Source organism: Crocuta crocuta, unplaced genomic scaffold (assembly GCF_008692635.1).
Source record: "Crocuta crocuta isolate KB4526 unplaced genomic scaffold, BGI_CrCroc_1.0 scaffold147, whole genome shotgun sequence".
NCBI classification, from domain to species: Eukaryota; Metazoa; Chordata; class Mammalia; order Carnivora; family Hyaenidae; genus Crocuta; species Crocuta crocuta.
Window position 1 is genome coordinate 7,796,259 of NW_027532594.1, and position 25,691 is coordinate 7,821,949.

Below are 25,691 nucleotides of genomic sequence, written 5' to 3' on the forward strand. Positions count from 1 at the left end.
CCATGAGATGACCTGAGCTGAAATCAAGAGTCTGATGATTCCCTGACTGACCCACCCAGGCGCCCCTCAATTGTTTAATTAAAATCCAAATGAAACCAATGTTTTTGGATCTCCATGTGTAAAACGCTGTACTCCACTTATGTGTAGTACTCTAGTACTCTAGTACACTGTACTCTACTATGTGTAGGCACTTCAGCCAAGAAGGTTTGTAGCCCATGGTTTCATTGGGAATAAAACCTATATTCCTGTGAAGTAATTATATAGTGATTTCTCTGGCATCTCTTGAAAATTAACAACTTCTTTTAAAAAAAACATTATGTTCTTCCTTCTACCATTTTTTTTAATGTTTGTATTTATTTCTAAGAGAGAGAGAGAGGCAGCGTGAGCAGAGGACGGTCAGAGAGAGAGAGAGGGAGACACAGAATCAGAAGCAGGCTCCAGGCTCTGAGCTAGCTGTCAGCACAGAGCTTGATGTGGGGTTCGAACCCATGGACTGTGAGATCATGACCTGAGCTGAAGTCAGATGCTTAACTGACTGAGCCACCCAGGTACCCCTTCCTTCTACCATTTTTATTTAAGCACTAGAAAAGCACTAGAATAGGCTATTATTCATAGTGGTCATTCAACAGAATCATGCTCTACAAATAAAGGCATCTGGTGGGAAGAGTATAAAGTGAGGAGCTGTACCTTGCAGGTGAGACAGAGGTAATGACGAAGTGGGACAGCCCATCATTGTACTGCTTATCTGCCGACTGCACCTTGATCCCCTTTACATCCATGACCACAGTGCCATTATCCAATGAAATGGAGAACACATCTGACTGAAATTCAAGCACAGGTTTTTAAGTAGGGAGGCCAGAGATCCAAACGATGGACATGTTTTCAATATCTACTTCATGGTATTGCTTAAAGGAACACCCAACGTATGGGAAGTTTGCTTGTAAAATAATTTCTATGAAAACAACAGAACACTCTGTTGCTTATATTGGTGTCATCTATAAGACCAGGCACATTTCAATGGAGTAAGGAGCCTCCTGTATCCCGCATGGAAGATTTCTGGTGATTTCGTCAGGCTGAGAGTTGTCTCAGTATTCGTTAACTCCCTAACTCAGATATTGCTATTCTACAGAATAGCAGTCTCAGTCTCAGTCTCCCTCTGGGAAAAGCAATACTTGAGCCTCCCTGGGCATGTAGCTGGACAACCAGGCAAGGGATAATTTGCCAGTTTGGCTTTTTAAATGTTTTACTTTTCATCTACAGAGGCAGAAGAGAAATACGAAAGAGCAGAAGTTACCATTTCCTTTTCTGAATTTGCTTATTGATGGTTTAAAATATTGGCAAATTGATCATCATGCTTCTCTTCCCTTTTATGGGCACTGACCTCTACAGTGGAGGGGACAGACTTCAACAAAACTACTTTTTGTGGACAGAAAGTGTTCTTTAACTAACCATGGTAATCTGCGATAGGTTTGGAGGTGGAGGTCCTGCAAAGTGTTTTGGGTAAATTCTCACAGTCATTACTGATTTAAATTCAATTCAAAGTAAATGTGATGGATACAAGAAAATAAGTAGGAAAAGCGAAAGCTGCTTTTATAAATTATATTGTGACCTGCTCCATCATCATATATTTTGGTGATGACCTTTTCAGATATAAATCAGTTGGGTCTCGGGGCCACTAAATCTCTGCTTATTTTATTTTGGAAATAATATCTTGAGAACGTGAACTCAAATGTTCTATAGCCAATCCAAGAACAGAGAAGTATGTTCCTTATACAGTTTTATAAATTAAATCACATGCATAATTGCATATATACACAGAGATTTTTAACATTTTTGTGCTATGGATTTCTTTGACAGTTTGGTGATACACACAAGCCCCTTCAAATATAACATTTGAAAATGCATCAAACAAAATATCTAGAAATACAAAGGAAACCAATTACAGTGAGATACAGTTTCAAAATATTAAAACAATAAGTCTGTGATATAGTAATACATGTACTTCTTTATTAAAGCATTAAATTATAAAACCTAATAGCAAATCTAATAACTACTGTAATTTAAAAGTAGCAATAAGCAAAAATGATATTTTGAGATATCTGTGAGAACTATTAGGTAAAATGAAAAATACCTGTTATTTCTATTAATGATGAAGTAACAGCTTCTGCAAATATTACTGTGGTTTGTTGCTGACATTTGTAATTGAAGAAAATGCTAAATTTTAGTTTGAGAAAATAAAATTAAAAAAAAATCTTACTATTTTCTGACCTAAGGTTGATAGATGCACTGAACTTTCTCCATGAACTCCAGAGGGGTGGGTCTATGAATCTGAGGTTCAGAACTTCTGATAAGCACTATATATAATTAGAAAGTGTCTGAAATGCAGCATTCTGTGTGTGTTCATGTGAGTCAAAATTAATTTGAATTGAAATTCACTTTTAACATGCATAAACAGTATTGTTAGTGGACAAAACAATTATCAGAAGGAAGTTCTTTTTTTTTAATTTTTTTAAAAATTTTATTTCTAGGAGAGAGAGAGAGACAGCGTGAACAGGGGAGGGTCAGAGAGAGAGGGAGTCACAGACTGAAACAGGCTCCAGGCTCTGAGCTGGCAGTCAGCACAGAGCCCGACGCGGGGCTCGAACCCACGAACCGCGAGATCATGACCTAAGCGAAAGTCGGACACTTAACCAACTAAGCCACCCAGGCACCCCCAGAAGGAAGTTCTTATAGGGAAAAACAAATACTTACTCCTGAGGCATAATAAAATAGTAATCCATTTGGCTGTAACGTTCGGAAATTGAAACCTCCTTCAAAGCCATCGAAGAAAGATATTTTCTGAATTGAAGCAATGAAACTCTGCCCACTGAAATATGCTCTGCGAGATATCTGTGTGACCAAATAGTGAATATAAGTGTTTGTGATAAATATCAAATGCATAAAATGTCAAATTTTCACACACCAAAGGCCATGTCTACTGGTTTCTATATTAATATTTTATGTTTTAACTTCTGGATCACACTGGAATTTAGGCATGTTAACCATCCTCCTACATGATGGGGTTTCAGCTTCTCTACATCCTCCACCCTGAGTGAGAAAAGATGCCCACACAGCCTCTCTGGGCTTTGGAAGGCCATTGAAAACTGAAGCAAATGGACAAGTCATAGAGGAATTCCCACAAGCCTTCTAGCTTAATAGCTTAATGATTCTTCTTTTTGCTGGTGGCAGAAAGGAGCCCAAGATGTACCTACAATCACAGAGGAGCTGAAAAGAGATTTCCTAGCTTTTGAGAATAAGTTTTATGTCTATTTATTTTTTATTATTAAAAGTGTGTGTGTGTGTCTATTTACTAAAAAGGTTTTGAATGATACTTACAAGAGAGTCTTCTGGGCATCCATAACCAACTCCAAGGGTTTCTGTCTGCTCTAATAAATTGAAATCTTTCTTTTGGAACTGGAAACCTTTCATGCATCCTCTGAAGTTGATATCTAGGGGAAGGTGTGCTTTGAGGGTCCTGGAAAAGAATGTTAGTCTTCACTGATTTGATGATGATAATGATGATGAAGATTGTGATGATGATGTTGCTCTGAATATGTGGGATATGAAATTTGATTTTATTTATACTCATTTTAACAGCTTTATAATTGTTCATTTTCTCATGGTTTCTTCCATAAGCACATAGTAATGTCTAATCTTTGTCTATAGAATGGCTTTATTCTTCATCAAGACAATTTGTTTACTTTTTATAATTTTCAAGATTCTTGAACTTACATTAGCTCATTTTATGTTTATAAAAATTCAGTGAGATAGAAGGAAATGTTATTATTTCCCTTTTATAGATGATTAATAGGTTGAACCATAGAAAACTGACATATTTTAGGTAAAAAATGGTCAACTCTCGGCAACTGAACATGGCTTAACCTATTAAATGAAAGTAAGAAACATTAAGTTTTGGGTTTTTTTTTGGTTTCCTTTTTTTTTTAAATGTCACAAGAGGTAAGTTAAGATTTGAACCCAGGTATTCAGGCTTCCATTAATCCAACCCAGGTATTCAGGCTTCCATTAATCCACTTGGGTCATGAGCTCATCTTCTTGGCTGTTTTGCAACATAACATAATCAGCTAAGGCTAGAGAATTGTCTTAGTGGCTTTTGGATTAATAGGATAGTAAGAAATCCTTTATCTTTGAGATCAGGAATGGCATTTAGGTCAATACTTTAATCCTAATACCTAACATATTATTAAATACCGAATGACTATGAAATTAGTTTTAACCAAATTACAATGACTTCAATGTATTTGAGATGAACACTGGCCAAATTAAGGAGTAAAAGCCCTAACATATTTTGCTCTATCAAGATCACACCTAGAGGGAGATTAGGGGGTATATAATGGCAACCACAATGGTTAAAGGTCCCGTGTGGCATGGTTGAAGGAGTTAAGAGGGTATCTAATTTGGAAAGGAAGCTTGATGTTGGGGCCTTATCCCACACCAATTAGAATTTCTGGAGAGTGGTCATAAGCTATAGTGTTCATAAAAGTTCTCCAGGTTATTCTAATGAGAACAAGCACTGAGAATGACTGGACTGGAATATTCTAAAATTGCCTGTCAGTCTCAAGGGCGTCTGATGCTGTGACTTAATTGTAATAAGAGATAGTTAAATTTTTAAATACATGAGAATAAAACTGTAATAATACATAATTCACACCCTCTTGGATAAGCTTAAAGATTTTCATATCCTCAGATGCTATTTGACAGTTCAAAGAGGTTTAAGACTGAAACAAAAGGGACGGAGGCTCTGCCTTTCTTCTTGTAGATGAGAAATGTTGCATTAGACTATGTTGTAAGAGTAATACAATAATTAAAGAAACCTATAGATCACATCTAGAAAAGGCTAAGTTAAGAAGGTCATGAGGGTGCACGAACTTGTGTGCATGTGCCTGTGCATGTGTGTAGAAGCAGCAAGTGGGAGTGCTTTAAAAGTTTACTAGATGTCTCCTGGATGTTGAATACTCAGACCAGTACATCATTAGGAATGATAGCTACTTGCTGGAAGAAACCTTACCTGGATTGTAAAATTTCTAGGGGAGCCCCTCCAATGTATATGTCTGTAAAAGGTATTTTCATCTTTTCATTGTCCATGCTCTTGACATGTCGTCTGTCAACCACCAAAATCATTTTCTTATCATTGTGGTAAATGATTGAGATCTAGGAGAAATAATATATTGTAGGTCCGGATCACTATTTAATAATCAATCTTTGGAGGCACCTGGGTGGCTCAGGAGGTCAAGTGTCTGACTCTTGGTTTTGGCTCAGGTTATGCTCTCATGGTTCATGGGATTGTGCTGGGGCTCCGCACTGATGGCATGAAGCCTGCTTGGGATTCTCTCTCTCTCCTCTCCCCATCCCTCCCCCTGTTCATGTGAGCGCCCTCTCTCTCTCAAAATAAAGAAATAAGCAAACATTGAAAAATAATAAACTTTTTGAAGACTACTATGTTTTAATTATTCTGATTATAACAGCTGGACCTCCATGTTCTCATGCTTCTTTGTTCACAAAATGGGGGATAGATTTTTCTTTCTTACAGACATGAAATTCTTACTTAAATAAGTAGAAGTTCACATTTTCTGGAGAAGGATTTCCATATGAAGAAGAAGCTAGACCAAAAAAAAGTTTTTGTTATGAGACCAGGTATTGTCTTTTGCCCCTTTGAGGAGATTCAGGAAAGAACTATTAACAGGTAACTTTTGGACCCTAAACTGTATGTTACCAGGTGCCATTTTACTTTGGTGACATAGTGAAAAGATTTAATGAATCTGAAAAAATGCTAGTCAGAGAAATAGTTTAAATATTCCTCTATCCTAAACCATCCTCATGAAAGCCATGGACTTTGAACTGAAAAGAGAAATACAGTCTCCTACTCTTTGCATTTTGGTTCAACTTAAAAGATACTCAATTGTAGATTCAAAGTAGTTGTTAATGAAAATAGATGAAGTATATTATCAGTATACTGTATAACTGTTTCAAGATTAAGAAGTAATCCTTGTGGGCTCCCTTTATAAGGAAATCTGTGTTAATGTTTTCTAAGTTCTGCATAAATGGTTTACAAGGAAATTCTCTATTTGCTTACTATCTACTCTTTTTACATTTAGTAATGCTCAAAGAATAAGTCTAAAAATGGCCCTTGTATCCACACTCTGGCATTATCAACAAATGTATAAAAAAATTCTATGGAGTGCCATTGTAATCAGGACACTGAACATTAACAGGAATCTTTTGGTCAATGAGGCAATTAAAATGAATCTTTCAGTGACTCTTTCATGAGAAACATCAATATGACAAAAACATTCATTCTTTTAAAGCAAATGTCATCCTGGAGTTGTGTGGCTGGGGCATTTCACTTGGTCTTTAAATGGGAAGGTGTTCAATTTAGTTACTTTCCCACCTATGTAATTTGATCACCTGATTAGATCAATAAGTCTAAGTACAAGCGAAACAAAACAAAATAAATTGCCACAAATTGCAATGATTGTACCTCATGGTATTTTGCATCATTAATTTGAGCTTTCTTCAATGTGTCCTCAAGATGCACGGGGCCATTGCTAAATCCAAAGTCATAGAACACATGTAGGTAACCATTGCGCATTTCCAAGCTGAAAAACATACTCTGTGGAGAGAAAGAAGTAAATAAGACGTGAGCATCTGCTATTATGAAAGTGTATGTTTAGCTGAATTTGAGAAATAACACCGTTCTTTGTTATTGAAAACTGAAAACTAAAAAAGTCTAATGACATTTTTATTATAAAATTAAAATTGCAACTCTATCTACATCAGCAGTTATGTTTCATGTTAATATAGCAAAGTGTTAATATTTATACATGATTTAAAACAACTATGTTCTGTTTCTTATTTATTTTATGAATTAGAGAAAATTTAAGTTTACATCATTGATCTTTTAAAAATCTTGACAATTTTCAACAATTGTAACAGGCCAAAAAATGTAACTGCATTTCATTTTAAGAGAAAAATTGGTAATATTGAAAAATAATCCCAAGGTTTGCTGAAAAAAATCTTAAAACATTGTTAGCAAATACAGATACAAGAAAAAGAAGGACATTTCTGTATTATTTGGAAAACTGGATTTATGTAAATAAATATGTAAAATGTAATAAATTGTTATGCACTTGGGCCATAAAAGTAATTCTTTTTAACACTCATATAATTTACTGGTCAGGGCTTCTTGTTTTGGAAGTTTATATACAGAAGAATTGAATGGATTTGAAAAGTAAGATGTTATGGTAAAGTTGCTATTTGTCAGAAAGTGATATCCTGAGTAGAGTTTGTATACTTCTGGGATGCAGAAAATAATCCATTAGGGGACAGAAAGAAAATACTTCAACTTCTGTTTATGCTCATGTAAAAACTCTAAAATAGAGACAAAAACTAACTTTTAGTATTTAATACATGGATTGATATGGACCTTCATTTTGTCCTTTGGGCAGATATTCATGGACTTCACATGGTATATGAGGCTTTGAGAGTAGAATTTTACACTTGGAGACTGGCAGTGGCCCCTCACCCATTTCTTTGCTTTTAGCCTATTATAGTTTATTGAAGTTTATGTGTGTCTGGTTACATGAATTTACATGTGAGAAGAATTAAACAATAGAATATTCACAATGGTTTTCTCTGGAGATGCAGTGATGTGAAAATATTTTTGAGACACAGATGTTTACAGATTACTTCCTGCAAATTACTAAGAATGCTGTCACGTTTAAAGAGGGTTACACTGGGGCGCCTGGGTGGCTTAGTCAGTTAAGCGTCCGACTTTCACTTAGGTCACGATCTCCCGGTTCGTGGGTTCGTGCCCCGCGTCGGGCTCTGTGCTGACTGCCAGCTCAGAGCCTGGAGCCTATTTCAGAGTCTGTATCTCCCTCTCTCTCTGACCCTCCCCTGCTCACGCTGTCTCTCTCTCTCTCTCTCTCTCACTCCTAGAAATAAATAAAAAATATTAAAAAAGAAAATAAAGAGGGTTACACATTTTCTTTATAAAATGAGTTATTCTAAATTAGTTTACCTTTATTTCTGATGACAAATGTCTTTCAGTGGTATGAAATTTACTAGTTATTAAAAAAAGTCCTTTATCTGCCATTTCAAGAGAGGGGTATTATAACAATGCACAAGAAAGTGACTTTTGAAAATTTGTTATTATTCATTAAGTTTTTATTTTAACTCCAGTGTAGTTAACAAACAGTATTATATTAGTTTCAGGTATACAGTATAGTGATTCAACAATTCCATACATCACTCGGTGCTTAACACAACAAGTGCCGTCCTTAACCTCCTCACTCATTTTCCCACCCACATCCCCTCTGGTAACCATCAATTTTTTCTTTATAGTTAAGAGTCTGTATCTTGGTTTCTCTCTCTCTCTTTTTTCCTTTGCTTATTTGTTTTATTTCTTAAATTCCACATAAGAGTGAGATCGTATGGTATTTGTCTTTCTTTGACTGACTTATTTTGCTTAACATTATACTCTTTAGCTCCATCCATGTTGTTGCAAATGACAAGATTTCATTCTTTTTTAAGGTTGAATTTTATTCCACTGTATATATAAACCACATCTTAATCCATGCACCCCTCGATGGATACTTGGGTTGCTTCCACAGTCTGGATATTGTAAATAATGCTACTATACACATAGGGATACATATATCCCTTTGAATTCATGTTTCTATGTTTTTTGACTAAATAACCAGTAGTGTGATTACTGGATCATAGGGTAGCTCTATTTTTAATTTTTTTGAGGAACCTCCATACACCACAGCATTTTCCACAGTGGCTACACCCAGCTTGCATTCCCACCAATAGGATTCCTTTTATTCTACATCTTTGCCAACACTCGTTTCTTGTGTTTTTGATTTTAGCCATTCTGACAGGTGGCAGGTGATATTCTGTAGGTTTTTTTTTCCTTCTCTGTAGTTTTGATTTGCATTTCCCTCATGATGAATGATATTGAGCATCTTTTCATGTGTTTTTTGACTATCTGGATGCCATCTTTTGGAGAAATGCCTATCTTCTGCCTGTTTTTTAATTAGATTACTTGTCTTTTTGGGTGTTGAGTTGTATCAGTTCTTTACATACATAACCCTTTATCAGATCTGTCATTTGCAAATATCTTCTCCCATTCCATAGGTTGCTTCTCAGTTTTGTTGCTTGTTTCCTTTGTTGTGCAGAAGCATTTTATTTTAGTGTAGTCCCAATAGTTTAGTTTTGTTTTTATTTCCCTTGCCTCAGGAGACACATCTAGAAAAATGTTGCTATGGTCGATGTCAGAGACATTACTGCTTTTGTTTTCTTCTAGAATTTTTATGTTTTCAGGTTTCACATTTAGGTCTTTAATCCAATTTGAGTTTATTTTTGTGTATGGTGAAGAATGTGGTCCAATTTCATTCTCTTGCATATACCTGTGCTGTTTTCCCAATACCATTTGTTAAGAAACTGTCTTTTTCCCATTGTGTATTCATTTCTCCTTTGTTGAGATTAATCGACCATATAATTGTGGGTTTATTTCTGGGTTTTCTAGCTGTTTCATTGATCTATGCATCTATTTTTGTGCCAGCTCCATACTGTCTTGATCACTACAGGTTTGTGATATGGCTTGAAGTCCAGAATTGTGATGCCTCCAGTTTTGCTTTTCTTTCTCAAGATTTCTTTGGCTATTCATAAAAATATTAGAATTGTTTGTTTCAGTTCTGTGAAAAATGTTGTTGGTATTTTTATAGGGATTACATTAAATCTGTAGATATCTTTGAGTAGTATAGACATTTTAACAATATTTGTTCTTCCATTCCATGAACATGGAATGTCTTCCCATTTCATTGTGTTGTCTTCAACTTCTTTCATCAATGTTTTACAGACTTTAGAGCACAGGTATTTCAAATCTTTGGTCCAGTTTATTCTTAGGTATTTTATTATTTTGGGCTCATTGTAAATGAGATTGTTTTCTTAATTTCTCTTTCTGCTGCTTCATTATTAGTGCATAGGAATGCAACAGATTTCTGAAGAGAAAGTCACTTTTTTGAAGAAAGTCGCACTCTGGATAGATGGTTTTTAAAAAACATATCGGAAAATTTTGTTTCTTTAATTTTTAAAATTTATTTTGAGAGAGAGTGAGAGAGTACAAGTGAGGAATGGGCAGAGAGAGAGAGGAGAGAGGGAGAGAGAGAAAGAGAGAGAGAATGAGAGAAAATCGCAAGCAGGCCTGATGCAGGCCTTGATCTCACAAGGTGAGATCATGACCTGAGCCAAACTCCAGAGTTGGATGCTTAATTGATTGAGCCAACAAATTTTCTGTTGTTAAGTAAATTTGCTGATGAAAGCAATATGTGTACTACCTGTTAAAAAACTCTCATATCTGTACTATTAAATAGTTTTAGAAATAAATTTCTAACTTGTTTAAAAATCTTTCAGTTAAAAATTTTAATGGTCTTGAACTCTTTTGTTTGAGTTTACAAAATGATACAATATCCCATTAGGTAGCAAGAATTGACATCAGGAAAGACAGAAATGAACCAGCCGAATTCAAAGACAACTTTTGCCAATTAGTGAAAGAGATTGAAAAATGGTATAATGATTTAGTAACCATAGGCAATGATACACACCTTACATTTTTATTTTTGAGATATCTTGTTCAGTTTTGACAGCCAATTAGACTTACTATTGAAATAATTTGACTTATGACAGACTTTTGAGTCACTGTATTTCAAAGAGTTAAGGAGACTTTGAACAATACATAAGTATATTTATTTATATTGTTCCTAGTAACACTGCTATTAACAATAATATTTGTATCATCAACAAATAGAAAACAATTTTATTTTATTTCATCTTTATTTTAAAATTGTGTTTATTTTTATATGTAAACCAACTTGACAATAAACGATTTAAGGAAAAAATGTATGGAAAGAAAAATAATAAAATTGTGTTTACTTTTATTCACTATTTTATCTTTACATAAATTGTCTTTATTCTTAGTTTTGAATAAATATCCATAATAATATGGATTATTAATAATCATCAATAAAATACATCATTACATACTTTTATGTATATCACTAATAAAGAAATGCATATATTTATAGTAAGCATACAATTTTTTTTATTGATTAAGGCATGTGATGGAAAGAGTCAGTGCTAAACTTCTTCAGACACACCATTCACCTAGATCTTGGTGCTGATTTTCTGCAAAATTTCCAAGTTTATTAAAGGAGGCTATATTTAATATACAACGCAAAATGTAGTGCACAGAGATGCATTTCAGAGCTGCTTTTACTTATTTCTGACATCACTTCCTTGAAGAAAAGGAAATCCAATTTTGCTTTCTAAACGAAAACTTCAGTTTGGTGGCTCAGCACCCTCAAACTGGGAAGGTTCCTAAGAATATGCCCAGCAGAAAGCAAAGGAAATAAAGGAGAAGATAAAGGACTCTTATTTTTACTCACTCCATTGACCATCAGGAGCACAAGGCCATTGTCAGCTGGTGTTCGAACTTCTATGTCAAAGCGCGTCACCTGACCGAATTTCCCTCTCTTGGTGATATCCCTCACCACGGCATAACTAGAGCCATCGAAGAAATAGCTGGCAGCCCGACTCTGAGTGAAGGCCAGTTTATCTCTGAAATAAAAACGCAAGGATCACATGCACATGACAGTCTGTATTATGCTTTTCAAGTGAGGCCCTTTTAACCAACCCATTGTCATGACATCTTCCATGGACCTTACAAGTATTTATATATGTGGAATTTAAGAAATAAAACAGATGAACATGGGCGGGCGGGATCGAGAGAGGCCAGAAAAGAGAACTTTAACTCTAGAGAACAAACTGAGCATTGCTGGAGGGGAGGTGGACGGGGGATGGGTTAAATGGGCATAATAGGGATTAAGGAGGGTATTTACTGCGATGAGCGCTCGATGTTAATGTAAGTGATGAATCATTAAATTCTACACTGAGACTAATATTACACTGTATACTAACTAACTGGAATTTAAATAAAAAGCTTGAAAAAAATAACTGAAGTACTGATGTTTGCATGGGAGACATAGAAAAGTATTTATAGGTAAGTTAAATGAATCATTTTATTTTTTTTTATATTTTTAGTTTCAGGAGTAGAATTTAGTGATTTATCACTTACATATAACACCAAGTCCTCATCACAAGTGCCCTCCTTAGTGCCAATCACCCATTTAGCCCATCTCCTCACCCACTACCCTCCAGCAACCCTCAATTTGTTCTCTATAGTTAAGAGACTGTTTTCTGGTTTGCCTCCCTCTCTGCTCTTAGCTTATTTTATTTTCCTTTCCCTATATTAACCTGCTTTGCTTCTTTTTTTAATAATTTTATTTATTTATTTGGGGGGGGGTAGAGAGATGAAGAGAGCCTGTCAGCCCAGGGCCTGATGCAGGGCTTGGTCTCATGAACTCTAAAATCATGACCTGAGCCTAAATCAAGAGTTGGATGCTTAATCCACTGAGCCACCCAGGCACCCCTCATCTGTTTTGTTTCTTAAATTCCACATATGAGTTTTATCATATGGTATTTGCCTTTCTCTGACTGACTTATTTTGCTTAGTATAATATACTTTAGCTCCATCCACCTTATTGCAAATGGCAAGATTTCATTCTTTTTTTATGGCTGAATCATACATATTCCATTGTGTGTGTGTGTGTGTGTGTGTGTGTGTGTGTACAGGTGAGGCCTGATATATAAATATCTTTCCAGACCTATGTATGTATATCACATCTTTATCCTAAATGAATTGTTTTAAATGGATTTCTTTTCTACCCTATGTGCTAAGACAACAGAAATTTCTAGTGAAGCCTCAGTCTCTGGAATCCTAAATCAGAGCTGCAAACAAGTTGTTTACACGTTTTGTAATTGTGCATGCTCTTCTGTGGTATAGAAAACTGAAATGATTTTTGCAGGCATGACTATTATGCAGTTTCAAAACTGGTTTCCCCAAAGAAAATATTGAGACCCCGAATATTATTCCACGCTTGTCTCATCTGCTGCTCTCGCGTGGCTATCAAAGTCTTGAGTACGCTTCACACTTTCTTACCTGGCGCAGGGCACTGACTTGGAGGGATCCATGTTATAGATGTGCTTGAAGTTGTATAAGCTGATCACATCATTATTCAAAGTGGCCAATTCCAGGCAGCCGACGAAGCCAGGCAGGTTTAAGCTTGCCGGGAGCTGTGCAGCAGACAAAGCAAAGTCAACTATGCCATCATCCCATTTCATCCAGGTGATTCAGAACAGGCAATGAAACAGAGAGCAGGTCAAGGGGAAAGACCCATGGATATAAATATCTTTCCAGACCTGTGTCTACTCTGTGTTAAATAATTTAGATAAACAATGATGTTTCAGTTGTGCATATCTTAGTAGAGAGGATGGGATTTGCTGAGTATATACTAGGTATCAGTCACACACTGAGTACTGAATTCATGACCCAAATCCATTCTTATAGCATCTCTGTGAGGTAGGTATTCCTGTTCTCATAGAAACAGAAAGTAATTCGTAGAGACATTCAGTAATATGTCTACAACTAGTAAGTGGTAGCCATGGAATTGAAATCCTGCATCAACTCCCTATCTGGCTAGGACTTTCATTTCTCTTCCCTTTCCCAGGTCTCAGCCACCTAGCTCCATCCCTTCCCTCATCTCAAGTATTTTATTTCATGCCTATAATAGTTGAAATAAATGAGGTGAACCTGTGATCTGTGAACCGGAAGACTAGGCACAAATCCACAAGGTACACACACTCTGTAGTTGTGAGTGGGGATAATATTAATTATATATGCCTGTTATCAGAATGAAATGAATGTTAGCTCTACCTTGAAAGCGTTTGACGCTATGAAAATATGGGTAGTAGAGGCCAGATTTATATACCAGATTTCTAGATCAGAATTTTACCACCCACTGAGCTAAGTTCTTTCTTAAAATATCACAATTTCCAGGTTGGGCGGGGAGAGATGGGCTAAATGGGTGATGGTCATTAAGGAGGGCACTTGTTGGGATGAGCACTGGGTGTTATCTGTCAGTGATGAATCACTGAATTCTACTCCTGACACTAATATTACACTATTTGTTAACTAGAATTTAAACAAAAACTTGAAATGTTAAAAAAAAGAAATACCAAGATTTTCAGCCCAGCCCCACTTTATGAATTTTTAAAAACAATCATTGTAGATTGTTAATAAGTCCAAATATAGCTGAATAGCTTACCTTGAAGTTTGGAGGCACGCCACCAACATAAAACACAGTGTCCTCAGGGTCCAGATCCAGCAAGGAGTCATCTCCTGCAAATTCTCCCTTTTTAATAAACTTTTCCTCTGCGGTGCTACTTAGACTCGGGACTGTTAAAAACACCTTTCCATGTTTTCCTACCCTGTAAAGAATTTCATTCTTTATTAGCCAGATAATTTGTTGAAAACGGACATTTTTGGATGTCAAAATGCTAATAATGTTCCCTCCTCGCAGAATTGGTGATTTGATTTTGCCACTTGCATCTGCATTTACAGAATGTCAACACTCAATAGAAAGAGGAAAAAAGACAAAACCTTCTAATAATCAGATTGCAATTTAGAAAGGGTGACTATTTTTTTCTAGTCTTTGGTTTGCCACCAAAGTATTTAGGAAGGAATAAAGGAATAAGGGGAAAAAAGGGGAGCAAAAATAGAGGGAAGAAAACGCTATTTAAACATCAACAGGAAAGGGCGCCTGGGTGGCTCAGTCGGTTAAGCGTCTGACTTTCGCTTGGGTCATGATCTCGCGGTTCGTGGGTTCGAGCCCCGCGTCGGGCTCTGTGCTGACTGCCAGCTCAGAGCCTGGAGCCTATTTCAGAGTCTGTATCTCCCTCTCTCTCTGACCCTCCCCTGCTCACGCTGTCTCTCTCTCTCTCCTAGAAATTAAAAAAAAAAATTAAACACCAACAGACTGTGTGTGTGTCTGTGTGTGCTTAGTAGATTTCTTATGAAGTGTGCACGTAAGCCTGATGCTGTGGCTTCACTTTACCTTTCCATCTTGACAATGCTGAAGTAAGCAGGCCAGGAACTGACGGGTCTGGAGTCCAGGGGAATCTCTACATCCTTCGTTCCCAAATTATAAACATACACCAGGTTATCATTTTTGATTGCAAGACCCATGTATTCCTTTTTGGCCTGCAACATCAAGAAGTCACGTATATAAAATCCGTATGAATGAATATCATATTTTGTTTCCATTTCTTTAAAGGACAAGGAGCAGTTCCAATGCTAGTCTGTATACAAGGCACATCTGGCCTGAATAATTACAAAGTTCCTGCTAGGCTCAGCGGTGCCTCTTCCTTTCCAGCCGCCCTGTGGCTGAGTCTGCTGCCCCCCTGTGTCTGTCCAAGGGCATCCTGGATGGGGGTCGGGAGGAGGGGGCAGGCAACTGCAGGCTTGTGTACATTTGATGGCTCCTGGGAGTGTGCTAATTGTGTCTAGTTAACTCAACAAAATGCAGCCTGCCAACACCGATTGCTGTCTGTCTTCAAGCAGCAAGCAACATCAAAGGCAGCAGGCCTGTGTGTTGGAAGAGTCTTTGAAATGCTACATTCAGTTAACAGTGTGGAGCTGGTAATGAAGCAGCCCCTGAAATATCTCACACAGGGAAGGCATTACTTGTCTTTAAATCACTATTCGAGTCTTGGCATTAGAGTGATCTATACCTTGTGAGGTACCAGAATGGGAATTTCGTTTGCTTGCATAGGTAGTTTTTGTTTGAACACAAGAGAAGAGCATCTATCTGTCCTGTAACAGCGTTCTGTCTTTTAAGATGTCATGCTCTTACATGTTTGCTTCCGAGGTACAGGATAAACTGGTCCGCAACCCCAGCCTCTTCTGGCTGCTTCATGGGAGGAGGTTTCATGTACAGGCTCAGGGATGTGAAGGTTTTTAGGTCATCCACACTGGTTTTGGGGTGTACCTCCACTGCCGACTGGCCGTCGAACATCATGGAGACTTGGATCTGGAGTAACAAAATTATTTTGTTAAAAGCACCCTGTGGAAATGGGCATAGCCCTCTCTCATGGTTCCCAGCAGGCTTCCATCAGTTCTTATGGGCTCTCTGAACCCTACTTCCCTCCTGGCCCTTGTTCCCTTATGTCCTCACCTTGTGGGAGAAAGGAGTTAAGGCAGATTGGAATATAGTTGTTTAAATTTAAAGCCAAAGAAAGGTGACAAAGTAGATTCAAGGTGAGAACAAATTCGACTTCCACAATGAACTACATTCTTGGTCGCGGTGAACTAAACAGCTTGACGGGATACTTGGTCGGTTATACTGTTCACAAGGCCCATAAAACTAACAACTAATGGATCTAATTGATCAGAAGAAGTAAGACTAATCTTGGGTACTAACATGGCTAAGACTTTCTCCTCAAGGGCTTCATAAGAGGAATAGGAGTAACATCCTTGATCATGTCTGGTCAGTTGGGAGGGGTCTACACCCAGATCTGAAGCTTAGATGCGATCTTGAAACCTTGCTCTGCCACTTAACTAGCTGTGTAACCATGAGTAAGTCATTTAACCTGCAGTCTCTTCAACTGTAAAATGAAGACAAAAAATTGCTGAATGAAACAAGATAATATCTCTAAGGTACTTTCAACTCCTGGCTCTATCATTATTATGCCTGTAATGATGAGTTCGTGAAGATGTTTCTTATAATGATCCTCAGAAAGTATCTAAACAAAGCATATTCAGTAGATTTAATCTACTGAGACGCCCAATATGAAAAGCCGAACTGGTTCAGGTTGATTTTGTGAATATTCAAAAGGACTTTTCATATCCATTACACTCATGCAAATATTTCTGAATAATTAGGTGTATTTACATCCATTATTTAATATTGATTTGGTTAATGCTGATGGTCAATAAGCTCAAGATGATATTCCCAAGTGCTTACAGTACAGTTGTCCTATGTTGCTAGTTGAGTAGAAATCAATCATCTTAATAAACACTCAGTTTATAGGATTAAAGTCTTTTTTTTTTTATAAAAATTGAGTCTGAGAAGGAGATGCATCTGCACAGAAATGATCTCACTTTGAGGAGCCAACTGGGCTCCCCAAGGCGCTGCCAAGACTCTCTTTAGAAAATGGTTTTAGGTGATTAAGCCCCCAAATTCTTCTTCATTTAAATAAAATTACCAGAAAGCCATCACAGAAACCTAGCTTTGGAAATGACATTTCTTCACCATAACCTTTTCTTGAAAGATTCTTCAAGGTATCTAAAAAAGGTGATTTGTGGTGTGGGACCAATGATCATATAGCACTTAATAGCTGGCTATATTTGCCAACACTAATCTCCTTTATTACAAAATAGTTGACTTCCAGCTCTTCTTTCTGCCAGCATTTAGGGCCAATGGGCTGGTCAGGCCAACTAGCAATCGAGAAAATAAAACCATATAATTTGGCTGTAAAAATGATGTGGCACTATACATCAATAAAACACAAATGAAAAAGAGGGTCAAGAAAAAACCCCATTTGCCACACTGAAAATGCTAACGGCCATGTCAGGGCCTGTGGCCACCACCACCAGCACTAATTAGGGTGCTGCCTCTTCGCCTCTGTGCAAGCATCTCGGGGCAGGGGCTTTGTTGTAATTGCCCAGTTTATGTGGTCTGTGGTTCCCCACGGATGTGGGTGGAGGGGTCAGTAAAGGCTTCACATCATCAGTGTTGTACCTGAGAATTCCTTGAAGAGGTAGATAGGCAAGATTATACAGTGATGGCACTAAACCAGCTGTTAAAATAATAATAATAACAATAATACATTGATTGACTCTTCTATTGGGGCTGGCTTCACTCGATTTCTTTTGCTCTGTGAGCTTTGTTGACTAGTTAATTCTGTGGCCCTTAATCTTAGCTACAGATAAAAATAATTGGGAAGCTTTTGAAAAATATAGGTGCTGAGCCCATCCCTAGAGAGCCTGATATATTGCTCCGAGGTTGGGACCAGGAATTGGTTTAGTTTTCAAAGCTCCTCATGCAATTCTAATGAACAGATCCAGATGGAGCTTAGAACTACTGAGCTGTGCAATACAGTAGAAAGGTTCCAGGGTCTGGAAACTGCCTCAAGAGTGGCAGTTCAGTTTCACGTTCTTACTATCACCGGCCGAATGCCATAGCTGACTTTCACCGTTACCTTGCTGGCGACACTTCTGGTCTGAGCAATAAGCTCCCGGATCCTCTGGATGCTAGCAGAAACGTTGCTTGCAGGCCGCTTCTGTTCTACGGTACGAAGCTGATCCAGGAGCTGAGGGACAACCTCTGTCAGATTTCTTACTGCAGTTAATAAAAATTAATCACTTGAGTAAATATCTCGACTTTATTAACCAGTATTAACTATATTTAAGGTATCAGGGGAAGACACAACAAACACATGGTTACTTCTGTTAGATCTATAAGAAATTATTTGCAATCCTGCAAAATGAATAGTTAAGTGCAATCACAAACAATTACTACTTTGTGACATTTATAATATATATCGGTCTAAAAATTATACGGAAAGTAAGCTGACTTATAATGTACATTTCTAAATGGCAAGATCCACAACAAATATACAGGTATTCCTTTCACTATACAGCACAGGTTCTGCTTGTATTTCTTTTTCTTGTTTTTAGTTTATTTATTTATTTCGGGGGGCTGTGCGCACCTGAGCAGGGGAGGGGCAGGGAGAGAGGGAGAGAGAGAATCCCAAGCAGGCTCTGCATGAGCCTGGCTCAGTGATTGAACCCATGAACTAGGAGATCAAGAGATGGACACTTAACTGACTGAGTCACCCATGCGCCCACCTCTGCTTGCATTTCTAATGGAACTGATATAACAGGTTACAAGGATTGCTGCGCAAAAGGAGGTGGAAAGGCTATTCTCCAGGATGCACATTCACACATCACACTGCTGCTGCAATGGTCCACGCAGAGGTAGAGCTAGATGGAAGTAACAAGGTAGCACTCAGAAAGGTCGCAGGTGTGCCAAGGTGAGGGTGGGCAGGCAAGATTATTCTGTATAGTGATTGTACTAAAGCAGTTGCTAAAATAATTAATGATAATAACAATAACAAATTGAGTCTTCTGGGTCTATGGGCCCAGAAAAGGGTGATGGTACAAGGACATCATACTAACTTTGTAGGTTATCATTATTATTATTTTTTTAGGTAGGACATATACATAGAAAAGAGAACAAATTATATGGATACAGCGTGATGAGAGAGGCCTAAAACACAAAGAATGATATAACTTTCCCCAAGGTTTCATGAACTGGACCAGTGGTTCTCAACGTGTGGTTCCCAGACCAGCAGCATCAGCATCATCAAGGAACTTGTTAGAAATGCAAATTCTTTGGCTCCAATCCAAACCTGCTGAATCAGAAACTCTGGGAATGAGGCCCAGGTGATTCTGAAACATATGAAGGTTTGAGAACCACTGTACTAGAGAATGAATATCTTTTGGATGTTCGCCAGCTAAGGGCAGGGCCATGGTCATTCAGCATTAGCAGCTGGAAAAGAGTAAGGCTCTTACTGGAACCAAACTAAACTCAGGTTCAGGAGAATATGTCAGTGAGGACCAAGGATATCTCTCGTTTCTCTACTTAGGAAGCAAGGTGCTTCTCTGTCATATGGAATGGAATTAAGTAAAAAATAGCAATTTACTTATGTTATCATATTGATTAATAAACACATAAATATTCGTTGTTTGGATTACTGACCACGATAGCGATTTTATGCTATAAGTCTTTACAAATTACAGGTAATAAAGTATATTTAGTGCATAATATTAAATTTTGGTTATTGAAATGTATATAAAGGAAACCCTTTTCCCTGTCCTCAATTTTGTCAGAAAAAGGGAATCACCTTTTATTATAGTCTTTATAAAGTCTGTTATACTGTGTGGTATGCTCTTTCATTTACTTTGATTTGAATCACAAGATGTTGTTTGATGAAAGCACAGAGGCCTGAAATAATTTCAATTAATGCTAGTTCGTGCTTACTGGAATCATGGATTGGACTGAAAAAGGAGGAAAAAAAATTAACACAGATTTAGCAAATATTCCTGAGGCCTTATCTTCATAAATACAAATGTTGGATGTTATGCAGGCAAATCTTTTAGCGACCACATTCTAAAAGTAATTGAGTGGTGACATGGAGGAATTCACAGATATATACTTAAAAGATGAACATAAAAGAGTTATCTTCCTGTTATGGGAATGCATATTTGTGTCCCAGAATAAAATTTCTAGTGACAGGCAGCTCATATGTGGATTAATAAAGTTGTTTCTTAGCTCAGATAGAAGTGAAGGTATTATGTTCTGCAAAGCCATGCCAGGGAATGGAAAGTTCTAGTCATGACAAAGACATTGATATTTAAGAGGTAGAAGAGATTGCTCCTATGCATCATAGCAGCACTCTCCACAATAGCTAAAACATGGAAAGAGCCTAAGTGTCCANCGTTTTCACCCTAAAAAAAAAAAAAAAAAGAGGTAGAAGAGATTGAATAAATGTAATAATATGTGATTTTAATACCTGTGTGTAACTAAACAAATTAGGTAGATATCAGAATATTTCATTATCATTGCCATAAACCTGTATTCAAGCTGGCAAACAAATGGTTCCTCTTAATAGGAACCTTCCATTATGTTTGGCCATAGTCAGTACTTGCTGGTAATAACCTGCTTTACTCAGGTAAGGAAAAGGCAATGCAGTTTACTAAATATTTTTTCTAAAGTGCAAACCCCAATATTTTGTGATTGACATTCTTCCCCAAAGGATCAAATTTACATTAATAAAAATTAGTGCTGCCATTACTTCAACCAGAAAAAGAAAAGATTCTTAACCCACCCATTTAGTGTTTATTTATGTGAAATATATATATCTCATAGACACACACACATACATATATTGATAGATGAACTGAAGAAAAGTTTTTCTTTCTTCCTAAGCTAACTTCTACAATATTCTAGTCTAAAACCCAAATGAGGAAAACTGCCTGCTTAACAAATGCATGCGTTGAGCTTAATGGCCAGTTCCTCAACTGGACGCAAACCATAATACCTGCGTCTCTGGCAGAGTTCACCGCCGTGTTGTAAGCAGAAGAGTCAAAATTCTGCAGATTTTGTGACCAGTTAGTCAGATTGTGAGCCATTGGGGCAGCTGCCTGCTGGACTTCCACGGTGGTCTTGTGAGCTTCCTCCGTGATCAGCCTTGACTGACCCAGGCGCTGATGAGCGTCACCTTCACACAGAGCACAGGGACATTCACTTTGCACAGAAGCAGGACATTTGTTGGGAACATTAACATGCATTTAATTACGGGGATAAAACAGACCTGAGGTTATGGGTTTTTAAGCTGAACAAAGATCTTTAAATAGTTAATTATAGTAAAAGTTAGGTGCAGAAGAAAATTGTTAAGCAGCATTAAAAAATGAGCTTGAAAAACTCTAGAGTCTCATTAAAAGCATGTTGCTCACTGAAAACATTTTAAAATTAGAGGTAGATTAAAAGAAAGTAATTTGTATCTCTTCCGGTTAGAGATATTTCGAGAAAACCATGGAAAACACATACGAGATTTTAACTCATAAAATGTTTATGTCTGAAATGCATTGTAAATATCACTTTATTCTGTGTGGAACCCATTTTACCATAAAAAAGATATTCTAGCACAGAAGTAAATTAGTAAGGAAAATTATTCTTAAATAGTAAAAGCAAGTTTCAAAATAGTATATATAGTGGCATTCTATTGTTACTAAAGTTATATGTTTAAAATAAAAATCATGTAAGTTTACAGCAAAATGTTTTTTCCTAGGTGATGAGATTTGAAAAGATCTTTATTCTTTTGTTCTTTTTTTCCTTATCTGTATTTTCTAATTTTTCTCTAATCATCATGTATTACTCTTATAATAAAAATCACTCAGGTGAGGTTGAGGCTTTCTTTTCGTTTCAGTGGAGTAATATTTAATTTGACTTCATATGATCTGAACTCTGAGGGATGTAGCTTTGAACCCTGGGTCTGCTTCTTTTTGGAGCTGTGCCTTTTGGAGGAAGTTCCCAAACCTTGACAAGCCTCAGGGTTCACATTCCCCGGAAGGCAAAGGTAATATTTTCCCACAGGACATAATATGTATAAAACACAGCCCAGTGCCTAGAATGTCATAGCTCTGATGGTGCTGATGACAGGGATTCTTAATGGAAAATACCCCTCTGGCTGGGGTTTTGAGGCACTGTGGTATAGTAGCTGTAGTGTACTATACCATGTAGTAAAACACTCTTATCCAACAGTAATGTGTTAACTCTCACTATACCAGGGAAGGCACATCTGGTTCTAAACCCATCTTCTTAAGATGTCACTGTTGTCCCAGATTGGGCAAAGTGAGTGTTTTTGTGTCTCTGTTTGGCTTGTTGGTCTCTCTACTTGTACCATAAGAATGACATGGTATATAACAATTGGGGCCAGAGAAACCTAATAACCAAATGAGGGCATACTTATTAATGAAGAATGATGTTCACAAGAAAGTAGGTTACCAAAGAGTATAAGCAGCATGATTCTATTAAAACACACATGCATGTGTGTGCACACACATACAAGATTGGAGGAAAAAAGTTCTCAAATTTAATGGACACCCCTAGATGATATGATTATAGCTTTTATACTTATTTTCCAGTGTGTGTGTGTGTGTGTGTGTGTGTGTGTGTGAGTGATGAACACAATTCCTTTGTCATCAGAAAACAATATTTATTTATAAAGGACTGATAAGGAATCATGCATTCCTTCCTCAAAGCTTTATTTTAATCCCAGTGAATAAACAGATGAGGCTGAAGTTCTTGTCTGTGATCCTTACCTCTCTCTGTGGCTTGTAGTCGTTTAATGGCATCATTCAATCTGTTTTTAAGAGCACTCTTCCTTGCTAGAGCTCCATCCACACGCCTGTTGGTATCAGCTACTGCCTCCTCATTGCCTATGAAGAAGACAAAAAAAGTTACCAGTAAAGCCAAGATGCTAGGGGGAAAAAAAATCTCTGTTTCAACAAGGAAAATTTCCGATCTATATCATGGAATTATCTGTAATATTCTGAAAATGATATGAACATAGAACACCAGTTCTGGAAAGTGGCATTTCAATGAAGAGGCACAGGATTATTGAAAATGAGTGACACGGCTTGGGAGTGATTTAGGATGCCATAAAGTGACTCATAAAAGGTGTAGAGATAATGGCTAACTTCTTTGAAAAATATAGCACTGCTGTGACTAATAACTCCTAGCAGCATGGTTGATAAAGAGGTGAAAATGAAAGAGCTACCTAAATTTATGGTGATGACTGTTCTATAAGAATAATTCTTTTTTCTTAATTGTTTTAATAAAATTTTAATTGATATGCAACGTACATCTAGAAAAGGGTGCACATTGTAAGTGCACAGTTTGATGAATGTTCACAAACTGAGCACAACATTTAAGCCATATCAAGTCAAGAAAGTAGAATATTATTGGCACTCATAGTTTCCTGGGATCTCTATGATTACCCACGGATGACCCTATTCTGAATTCTATCTCCGTTAGTTGTACCTGTTCTTAAACTTTATTCAAAAGAAATGAAACATCCTTGTAATTTTTATATCTTTTGTATCTCTGTCTTAATTTCTGTAAGGTTGTAAGTCTTGATATAGTTTAAGTCTTCCATCTTTATTTTTATTCTTCAAGGATTGTGCTGGCTTCTTAGCTCCTCCCACCCTCATTTACATAGAAATTCTAAAATCATCCTTCATATATGGATACAGTCCTGGCACTTCAGTTGGTATTGCATTGAATCTAAGATAAATTTGGCAGAATTGCCATTTCTACAAATTTAAGTCTTCTTGTTAATAAGTACAGTTTTTATTTATTCTTCTTTAGATCTAAATTCTCATTTTGATCGCCGTTTATTTAGATCATCTTTAATAAGATTAGAGATCGTATCTTTCATCAGCTTAATTCCTAGGTATTTTATGCTATTGAAAATGGTGTTATTTTAAAAAGTTAATTTCTAATTTTCTTGTGCATAGAATTAAACCAGATTGTTTTACACACTGAATTGGTAATGCAGGGGGTATCTTTGTCTTGTTTCCAGTCTTAGCGGGCAAACTTTAAATATTTCAGTATTAATATGCTTGCTGACCCTTGTTTTATTATTCTTTTTTAGATTACAGAAGTTTCCTTCTATTCTTAGTTTGCTATGAATTTTTTAAAAACATGAATGGGTATTGAGTTTTGTTAAATGATCTTCTCGCATGTGATGGCATGATCATATAAATTTTCTCCTATATTCTTTAAATGTGGTGAATTACTATTGATGTTTTAAATGTTAAACTATCCCTGAAATCCTGGAATAAACAACTTGATGACGCATCATCATTTCTATGTGTGTCAGATTTGATTGCTAATATTTTGATTAGGATTTTCACTTCTCTGTGAGATAATATGATTTATAATTTCCCCTTTTTTCATGTCCTTATCAGGTTTTGTATCTTAGTTTTATTGGCTTAATAGAACAAGCTGGAGAATATTTCCTCTTTTTCTGTTTTCTGGAAGAATTTATACATAAGTGGTGTTACTTGTTTAAATGTTTGGAAGAATTTACTGGGAAAGCCATCTAAGCCTTGAGATTTCTTTGTGGGAAGGGTTTAATGACTGATTAAACTTACACATATCATGTACATATAGGTCTATCAGATTTTCTTAGTCTTTATACTCTTTTCTTTCTCTCCTATAGGGATGTAAATATACCATCTCCCATGGAATACTTTCTCTCTCTTTTTTTTTATGTCTTTTTTTATTTTGAGAGACTGAGACAGAGAGTGAGTGGGAGAGGGGCAGAGAGAGAGGGAGACACAGAATCTGAAGCAGGCTCCAGGCTCTGAGCTGTCAGCACAGAGCCCAACGCGAGGCTCGAACCCATGAACTGTGAGATCATGACCTGAGCCAAAGTCGGACGCTTAACCACCTGAGCCACCCAGGTGCCCCAACTTTGTCTTTCTATTATACGGTCTTTGTGTGCTTGCTTTGTTATTTGGTTATCTTTCCCCCTCGTGTATAATGGGTATACAATGAGTCATGCTGAGTTGATTCTGTCACCAAGTGCAATGTAAACAAAGTACAAGGACGTCTTTCTTCCTCTGGGTAGTGCCCAAAATTTACCAGAATTTAAAGAGGAGCTTAAACATATTTTGTACTTGAATTACACTCCCTCTCCCTCTTCTAGTTTTGATTTTTGAATATTGTAGTACAAACAATCTTTTCAGCTCTTCCTTTTGGGTCTTGTAGCTGCAAAAAGTATTGGCTGATACACCAAAAAAGAATACATTCAACTCATATTTGGAGCCCTTGATAAAAATAGGTGAAAAAATTCTACTTTGTCTGGATGTTTAATAAGAAAAAAATGTTTCATAAAATGTCTGTCCTATTTGAAACTTATTGTTTTACATAAACATTTTTCATTTTACAAATGAATTCAGTAGAAGTTTCCTTTAAATAGCAGCTTCCTGAGTTTATATTCGGTTGCTAACTATTTGATACAGATAATGAAGAAAAGGAAATCTGGGGTATAAAGATTACTAATCATTGAAAGTCATTTGGAAATGAATTAACAGTAATTTG

The 25,691-nt window shown here is 36.8% G+C and overlaps 1 protein-coding gene across 2 annotated transcripts in view; it reads right to left on the bottom strand.

Moving 5' to 3' along the window:
• The window catches only part of LAMA4 (laminin subunit alpha 4), a 142,180-nt gene that overhangs the window by 19,349 nt on the left and 97,140 nt on the right, over positions 1–25,691 (bottom strand). For both annotated transcript variants that reach the window (XM_077779991.1, XM_077779990.1), the window contains exons 16-28: positions 22,904–23,020; positions 21,121–21,300; positions 18,217–18,356; positions 15,870–16,046; positions 15,072–15,217; positions 14,283–14,445; positions 13,118–13,251; positions 11,505–11,676; positions 6,536–6,667; positions 5,066–5,208; positions 3,376–3,514; positions 2,752–2,889; positions 688–821 (exon numbers count right to left, since the gene is read on the bottom strand). In XM_077779991.1, the coding sequence (XP_077636117.1) occupies positions 688–821; positions 2,752–2,889; positions 3,376–3,514; positions 5,066–5,208; positions 6,536–6,667; positions 11,505–11,676; positions 13,118–13,251; positions 14,283–14,445; positions 15,072–15,217; positions 15,870–16,046; positions 18,217–18,356; positions 21,121–21,300; positions 22,904–23,020 (1,915 nt within the window). The remainder of the gene's footprint in view (positions 1–687; positions 822–2,751; positions 2,890–3,375; positions 3,515–5,065; positions 5,209–6,535; positions 6,668–11,504; positions 11,677–13,117; positions 13,252–14,282; positions 14,446–15,071; positions 15,218–15,869; positions 16,047–18,216; positions 18,357–21,120; positions 21,301–22,903; positions 23,021–25,691) is intronic.